We start from the raw sequence: 8676 nt of genomic DNA, 5'->3' as shown, positions 1-8676 counted from the left end.
AGTTGGAGCTCATTTGCCGAAGTTACGGAGGTTCAAAGCTTGAAAAGTCACGAAAGATGTGTGTTTGAGTACATAAATTACTCGTTTTCTAGAAAACTCACCGAGATACAATGAAGCCTTATTAGTCGTGTTCAAGTGCTTGTCGAGGTGATTCTGTGTTCAAATTTTGAAGGTAGTTGGAGATCATTTGCCGAAGTTACGGAGGTTCAAAGCTTGAAAAGTCACGAAAGATGTGTGTTTGAGCACATAAATTACTCGTTTCCTAGAAATCTCACCAAGATACAATGAAGCCTTGCTAGTTGTGTTAAAGTGCTCGTCGAGGTGATTCTGTGGTCAAATTTTGAAGGTAGTTGGAGATCATTTGCCGAAGTTACGGAGGTTCAAAGGTTGAAAAGTCACGAAAGATGTGTGTTTGTGCACATAAATTACTCGTTTTCTAGAAATCTCACCAAGATACAATGAAGCCTTGTTAGTTGTGTTAAAGAGCTCGTCGAGGTGCTTCTGTGGTCAAATTTTGAAGCTATTTGGAACTCATTTGCCGAAGTTACGGAGGTTCAAAACTTGAAAAGTCACTAAAGAAGTGTGTTTGTGCACGAAAATTACTCGTTTTCTAGAAAACTCACCAAGATACAATGAAGCCTTATTAGTCGTGTTAAAGTGCTCGTCGAGGTGATTCTGTGGTCAAATTTTGAAGGTATTTGGAGCTCATTTGCCGAAGTTACGGAGGTTCAAAGTTTGAAAAGTCACGAAAGATGTGTGTTTGAGTACATAGATTGCTCGTTTTCTAGCAAACTCACCGAGATACAATGAAGCCTTATTAGTCGTGTTAAAGTGCTCGTCGAGGTGATTCTGTGGTCAAATTTTGAAGGTAGTTGGAGCTCATTTGCCGAAGTTACGGAGGTTCAAAGCTTGAAAAGTCACGAAAGATGTGTGTTTGAGTACATAAATTACTCGTTTTCTAGAAAACTCACCGAGATACAATGAAGCCTTATTAGTCGTGTTCAAGTGCTTGTCGAGGTGATTCTGTGGTCAAATTGTGAAGGTAGTTGGAGCTCATTTGCCGAAGTTACGGAGATTCAAATCTTGAAAAGTCACGAAAGAAGTGTGTTTGTGCACTTAAATTACTCGTTTTCTAGAAAACTCACCACGATACAATGAACTCTTGTTAGTTGTGTTAAAGAGTTCGTCGAGGTGATTCTGTGGTCAAATTTTGAAGGTAGTTGGAGCTCATTTGCCGAAGTTACGGAGGTTCAAAGCTTGAAAAGTCACGAAAGAAGTGTGTTTGTGCATGAAAATTACTCGTTTTCTAGAAAACTCACCACGATACAATGAACCCTTGTTTTTTTTTTTTTTTTTTTTTTGTGCCCGAGGAGGTGGAAATCTTCAAAAAGACACCCGACCGCTCGGGGTCGGGTAGTGTGGGATTCGAGCCTGAGCCCGCCTACCCACTAAAACCACCCCCTCTCTTCTTATGGCCCCGGTATCGCCTGGTAGGCATTCCTTCGGGGCGCCAAGTCGTAAGAGCTTCTCGCTATGCGTCCGTCCTTCTTCTTCTGTGCCGTTCCCGCACAATCTTCTTCCGCATGATCTTCTTGACCATGCACTCAAACGCTCTCCACTTACATTCACTCTCTACGAGTTCAGCGCCGATCGTTCCACGGTCCAGGTTGAGCCCCGCCCCCCTGGCCTCAGTCCGATCGGTCTCCCACTCCGGACATCCCCAGATTGTGTGCTCTGGGGAGTCCGCAACTCCTGGCTCCTCGCAGAACCAGCAGCCGTCACTCTCTTCAACCTTTATTTTGTGCAAGTATTTCCCGAACACTCCGTGTCCGGTAAACACCTGCGTTAGTTCGTACCCGGTCCTCGTCCATTCGCATTCGACCCATCGTCTAATGCTCGGAACGAAGACCTTCACCCATCCATCATACACACCCCACTCACTCTCCCACTCACTCATCACTCTCTCTGCGGCCTCCCTCCTAAAACCTTTACCTCTCTCCCACACCATTCTCCTCTCTTCCACTCGCAGTCTGATGGGAGGAATCTTGGCCAGCGCCAAGACCGCTGCGCACGGGACCGTTCTGTATGCGCAGGCCACCCTGATCGCGAGCCTTCTGTTTGCCCGCTCCAGGACGGCCCTACACATCTTGGTCCTCAACACTCCGTGCCACACCGGCACAGCGTACAGAAGCGCCGACGACGCCGCCATGACCATCACCCTTCTCCTCTCAAATCCCATGCCGTTGACTCTGGGTAGGATGCCCTCCAGCTTTTGGATTATTCCTCCCACTTTGTCGGCAGTCCTTCGAGCGTGTTCGGCGAACCTCGCGTCTTTGCCGAACCATACCCCCAGATATTTAATGCTTGTAGTCGTCTCGTACCTGAAACGATCTACAACTAAACTCATATTAGTGAGCTTACGTCTCCCAGCGAGTAGCACCATTTCGGTCTTCTCGGACGCCATACAGAGCCCTTTAGCTCTGAATGTGTCAATGACCATCTCCATGGCTTCCTTGGTCCTCAACTCCAGTGTGTTTCTGCACCCGGCAGTAACCACCAGCGCCAGATCATCCGCGTACGCCACTGGTGTGACGCCCCTCGGATAATCCAGCTTCAGCAGCTCGTCGTAATAGAGGTTCCACAATACGGGGCCTAACACCGACCCCTGCGGGACCCCACACGACATTTCCCTTACATCCCCGTTAGGCAGCTGCACTGTCCTTTCGTCCAGGTACGATTGCACCACACCTACAACATAGTTGCTAACCTGGGACCTCTTAAGTGTTTCAACTATGAGATCCCATGGCGCAGAATTGAACGCATTCTTAACGTCAATCGTTACCATCACACACAATCCTGCATGAGTGGTTCTCGTCTCCTTAATTCTCTCCACGACCTTCATTACGGCCCGCATTGCGTCGATAGTGCTCCTACCCTTCACGAAACCGAACTGGTTTTGATCAATCATTCCACGCTCAATGGCCTCCGCCATCAGCCTGGTCTTGATCACTTTCTCCGCGACCTTCCCGAGCCCGTCGATGAGACAGATGGGACGATACGACGCCTCCGCTGTCGGGTCTTTCTTCGGCTTCTCCGCCAGAACTAACCGGGCCCTCTTCCATATTTTCGGGAATTGCCCTGTCACCAGGATGTTCGTGACACAGTCTGCCATCCCTTGGGGCTTAATCTCAAGGTAGGTCTTAATGACCTCATTGGGAATTCCGTCCAACCCTGGGGCCTTTCGGCTCCCTAGTTCCCTGGCCGCCTGTCGAATCTCCTCTGCCGAGACCCGTTCCACGTCCTCGGCACCTACAACAATTCTGTCCCATCTTACTTTGTCTTTTCTCGGGAAGAGTTCGTCCACGCGCTTTAGCATGTCGGTCTCCGCCAAGTGGCTCGGTTTCAGGCGCCCGAGCTTCTCTGCCACAATCCTGTAGCCGAGACCCCAGACGTTCGTCTCCAAGTTATCGCACAGCTTTTTCCATGCGTTCCTCTTGGCATTCCGAATGGAATCCTTGAGGATCTTCTTGGCTCTTCCATATTCGTCTTCTGCTGCACTTCTCTCCTCGTTCGTTTCTCTGGCTCCCTTTATCCTCGTCATCCTTCGTCTGGCCTGCAAACATTCCTTCCTGTGCGTACCTACTGTTTCGTTCCACCAGTAGACCGCCTTTTTGCCCCCTGTTTTTGCACTCTTCTTGAGTAGGCACTGGTCGCAGGCTTCCCCAATTTCCTCGACTATTTGGTCAGGTTCGGTTCCGCCCCACCCTAAAACACGCTCGTTGACGTATTTAATCAACTTACCAATTCCTTTCTCGGTCACGATCCATCCTTTCTTATTTCTCTCATCTTTCACTCCTAGAGTTTCGGTTCCATTCCCTACAATTCTGTAGGTTATGTACCTGTGTCCACTTCCACTCAGCACGTCCCGCTCGACCTGCCATTGACTCACCATGCGCGCTACGATAGCGCCACTCATAGTTACGTCTATGACAGATCTTCCATTCTTGTTGCCGAACGTCCACTCTCCCCCGTTGTTGTGCGGGGTGAGCTCTCTCGCTTCAACGAACTCCTCCAGGACTCTCCCGTAGGCATTCCTGACGCCAGAACCAAATATCTGGCATTTCGCATTGAAGTCCCCAGCTATGAGGACTCTCCTGCCGTCCATGCCTCCTACAAAATTATCTAACCGATTAATCATGGCCTCGAACTCACCTGTGGTCTTATTCGGCGAGAAGTATACCGAGACCAGCGTAAATCGGCCCAGTTCCACCGCCACGAACCCCCGGTCCCTGTGGATCGACTTCGCTCTCATCCCGCTTTTAAGCCAAATGAACGCTCCATCGTCATTATCCCTGATGACATTCTTCAGGGCTTGGTTAGGCTCCTGCCCCAGAACGACATCAATGTCCTGTTCTCTGATCGTCTGGTACAGCAAGTCGGTAGCAACCCGCCTTCTGTCCAGATTGATCTGTAGACATCTGAGTTCCTTAAATACCGCCATCGTGCCATTTACACTCTCCACATTCACTCCCGCTCCTAAAACACGCATACCGATTATACTATTTAATCTACTTACTAGATTTGTTCCGTGCTCCTCTCCTCGGTAGCCTTCCCAATCTCGTCCTTATTTTTGGACATCCCTGGTTGCGGCTCAGTTGTTTTTTCCGGGTCAGTACCCCTACCGCCTGCAAATGCCTTTACTGGCCCCTTGCAGTTGGGTCCGCCCGCGCTGTGGCCCTCCGCTTTACAGAGGGGGCAGTAGCGAGGATCTTTACAATCCTTCGCCCTGTGCCCCTCCTTCCCACAACGGGCGCACAGTCGGGTCCTATCTACGCCTTTACATGCCTGTGCCCGATGTCCCAGTTCCCAGCACCGGTAGCATCTTCCCGAGTCCTTCCTCTCCTTAAGCCGGCACATATTAATGCCGACTCTCAAATCGGTGACTACTCGAAGATTCTCGGCGTCCCCCTCTCTAACGAGGAACGTGGCGGTTTGGCAGCTTCCATAGCTTGCCTTAAGCCCCTTGAGCCGGAGCTTCTTGGAGTCCAGACCGGTCGCGGTGGCCACCGCACTAGTGGCTTCTTCCCCTGTAGTGACTCCATCCAGTCCCGTAAGCTGGAACACTACAATTTTACTATTCGCCCCCGACCTTACGTTACCTTCCCCCATTCCTTTTCCCAGGATGTTTTTCAGCTCCTCTCCCTGTTCGCCTCCTTTAGGGAGCGTGATTAGCACCTCACCTTTTTTCGTCTCCCTGACTGTCCCGATGTCAACCTTGGTTTGGCTGTTGGCAACCAGTTGTCGGACTTTACGGAGGGTGTCGCTGTAACTTACCCCCTCCTGTTTAGCCACGAAGACTACCTCTTCTTCTGATCTTTTAGGACCAGGTTCCTGTACTGCCTCCCTCCCGGAGGATGTCCCTCCAGGTAAGTACAGCTTTACCCTGATGTTCTCTTTCAGGGTCCAGCATGCTAGTTCGCAGACCTTCCGAAGTTGCCACGGGTTGGCATCCGGAACCAATGGGATGGACACGCTGTCTCTCCCCTCTTCCAGCATTGTTCCCGCGAGGACCTTGAGGGCTTCAAAAACCCCTACCGGCCCTGTACTCTCCAACTCCTGAAAGTAGACGTGCTTGGTTTTCGTAACTACCTTACCTCCTTTCCTAAGGTTGCACGTCTGCACGAGGCTGGCCATCCTCCCTTCTTCAGCCTCGAGCTCCCTCAGCTCTGGGAGAAGCTGCAGAAATCGCTCCTTCAGCGCGCTATCTCCCTTACCTACCAGGACCGCGAGGTCCATCCTAAAACCCTCACTGATAGGGTCTCCACGAGCTATCTCAGTAGCTTCAAAGATCCCATCGTCCCATCTCTCCTTGATGGCCTCCAAGATCTTTCCCTCCCTAGCTAAAGTTGTTAGCCTCATTTTAACCTCACCATTTTTTCTCTTCTCCTCAGTTTCCGTCTGGCATTCAACAGACACTCCCTCCCGCTTGCCAGCCCTTAGTCGAGCGACCTCGTCCCTTAGTCTTTTATTCTCCTCCTCGAGTTTCCTGTTCTCCTGCCCCTTCCCCTCTTTCTCCAGCACCATGCTCCTAATCGTGCTTTTCAGCACAGAGACAGCGTCCACTAGTTCCTGTTTGGGGTGGTAAGACTCCTTCAGGATTCTATCGACATCGTCTACCTGTTCCCTGGCTACTTCCAAGAGAGCCCTGGGACCTTCTTCCTCTCCTCCCACAATGGATTCATCCATCCTCTTCCTCTTCCCTTTTGGTGCACTGTTTGGCACCTCTTCTACGGAGAATACCGGACAATGCACTTCCACGTTTTGCCCACTTACCACATTTTCTTCTGTTTCCCCTCCTTTGTCCTTGGGCGGAGTCCTCTGCACCTTACCTCTCTTTGCGAATCCTATCTCAGCTCCTTCTACCTCCTCTTTCCTCATCAAGCTCTCCGGAACACTTCCCTTCCTTACGAGCGGCATAGTCACTCTCCCAGTTACATCCCTCCTTTCCTTCAAAATTGTTTTGGCTACAGCACCTTTTTTTCCCGAAGGAACCCCAAGTTTAGAGTCCTGGATCTCCATGGAGTTGCCGGGGGTTTCAGAGGCTCCGAGTGCCTCAGCGATGTTAACCACACCCCAGTAAGGCCTTACTCCGCACAACCTCACCTCTAACCGCTGAAAAAAAAAAAAAAAAAAAAAAAAAAAAAAAAAAAAGAAAAAATTTAAATAACGCTAACGGTGTAAATTAACGTAACGTTGAAGACACGGCACGCGAAAAGACACCGATCTAATAATGTCCATGCAAAAAGTCACCGAAGTATCTTATCAATCACGTCGTCAGCGTGCAGGGCAAAAATTAGTTTTCGCACTGCCAAAACCGCTGTTTCTTCGGCTTAGCGTTGAAAAACACTGCTTTACGTCGACGATGCGAAAACTAAAACCGATTTATATCGGAGCACACTTCCACACGTCCGCCTTCGACCGTGGTCCGCCTTCTACTAATCAATGAACCCTTGTTAGTTGTGTTAAAGAGTTCGTCGAGGTGATTCTGTGGGAAAATTTTGAAGGTATTTGGAGCTCATTTGCCGAAGTTACGGAGGTTCAAAGCTTGAAAAGTCACGAAAGATCTGTGTTTGTGCACATAAATTACTCGTTTTCTAGAAAACTCACCACGATACAATGAACCCTTGTTAGTTGTGTTAAAGAGTTCGTCGAGGTGATTCTGTGGTCAAATTTTGAAGGTAGTTGGAGCTCATTTGCCGAAGTTACGGAGATTCAAAGCTTGAAAAGTCACGAAAGAAGCGTGTTTGTGCACATAAATAACTCGTTTTCTAGAAAACTCACCACGATACGATGAACCCTTGTTAGTTGTGTTAAAGAGTTCGTCGAGGTGATTCTGTGGTCAAATTTTGAAGGTAGTTGGAGCTCATTTGCCGAAGTTACTGACGTTCAAAGCTTGAAAAGTCACGAAAGATGTGTGTTTGAGCACATCAATTACTCGTTTTCTAGAAAACTCACCACGATACAATGAAGCCTTAGTTGTCATGTTAAAGAGCTCGTCGAGGTGATTCTGTGGTCAAATTTTGAAGGTATTTGGAGCTCATTTGCCGAAGTTACGGAGGTTCAAAGCTTGAAAAGTCACGAAAGATGTGTGTTTGAGTACATAAATTACTCGTTTCCTAGAAATCTCACCAAGATACAATGAAGCCTTATTAATCGTGTTAAAGTGCTCGTCGAGGTGATTCTGTGGTCAAATTTTGAAGGTAGTTGGAGATCATTTGCCGAAGTTACGGAGGTTCAAAGGTTGAAAAGTCACGAAAGATGTGTGTTTGAGTACATAAATTACTCGTTTCCTAGAAATCTCACCAAGATACAATGAAGCCTTATTAATCGTGTTAAAGTGCTCGTCGAGGTGATTCTGTGGTCAAATTTTGAAGGTAGTTGGAGATCATTTGCCGAAGTTACGGAGGTTCAAAGCTTGAAAAGTCACGAAAGATGTGTGTTTGAGTACATAAATTACTCGTTTCCTAGAAATCTCACCAAGATACAATGAAGCCTTATTAATCGTGTTAAAGTGCTCGTCGAGGTGATTCTGTGGTCAAATTTTGAAGGTAGTTGGAGATCATTTGCCGAAGTTACGGAGGTTCAAAGCTTGAAAAGTCACGAAAGATGTGTGTTTGAGTACATAAATTACTCGTTTCCTAGAAATCTCACCAAGATACAATGAAGCCTTATTAATCGTGTTAAAGTGCTCGTCGAGGTGATTCTGTGGTCAAATTTTGAAGGTAGTTGGAGCTCATTTGCCGAAGTTACGGAGGTTCAAAGCTTGAAAAGTCACGAAAGATGTGTGTTTGAGTACATAAATTACTCGTTTCCTAGAAATCTCACCAAGATACAATGAAGCCTTATTAATCGTGTTAAAGTGCTCGTCGAGGTGATTCTGTGGTCAAATTTTGAAGGTAGTTGGAGATCATTTGCCGAAGTTACGGAGGTTCAAAGGTTGAAAAGTCACGAAAGATGTGTGTTTGTGCACATAAATTACTCGTTTTCTAGAAAACTCACCACGATACAATGAAGCCTTATTTGTCATGTTAAAGAGCTCGTCGAGGTGATTCTGTGGTCAAATTTTGAAGGTATTTGGAGCTCATTTGCCGAAGTTACGGAGATTCAAAGCTTGAA

General features: G+C 48.0%; 1 protein-coding gene across 1 annotated transcript; it reads right to left on the bottom strand.

Moving 5' to 3' along the window:
- Window positions 1-3977: 3977 nt before the first annotated feature.
- On the bottom strand, window positions 3978-6400 carry LOC136350058 (uncharacterized). Its single transcript, XM_066301581.1, has 4 exons — window positions 6390-6400; window positions 6178-6287; window positions 4577-6122; window positions 3978-4468 (listed from the first exon to the last, which is right to left on the bottom strand). Coding segments are annotated over exons 3-4 (1509 nt in total). The 5' UTR covers window positions 6085-6122; window positions 6178-6287; window positions 6390-6400; the 3' UTR covers window positions 3978-4467.
- Window positions 6401-8676: the final 2276 nt, after the last annotated feature.

The sequence above is a fragment of the Euwallacea fornicatus genome, unplaced genomic scaffold (assembly GCF_040115645.1).
Source record: "Euwallacea fornicatus isolate EFF26 unplaced genomic scaffold, ASM4011564v1 scaffold_89, whole genome shotgun sequence".
Taxonomy (NCBI): Eukaryota; Metazoa; Arthropoda; class Insecta; order Coleoptera; family Curculionidae; genus Euwallacea; species Euwallacea fornicatus.
The sequence above is the reverse complement of the archived record's forward strand: the minus strand, read 5'-3'. Positions and strand labels throughout refer to the sequence as shown.

What these genes read in the sequence shown, in the direction of transcription:
- LOC136350058 (XM_066301581.1), bottom strand. Translation starts at nt 6,084, where the DNA reads ATGGTGCTGGAGAAAGAGGGGAAGGGGCAGGAGAACAGGAAACTCGAG.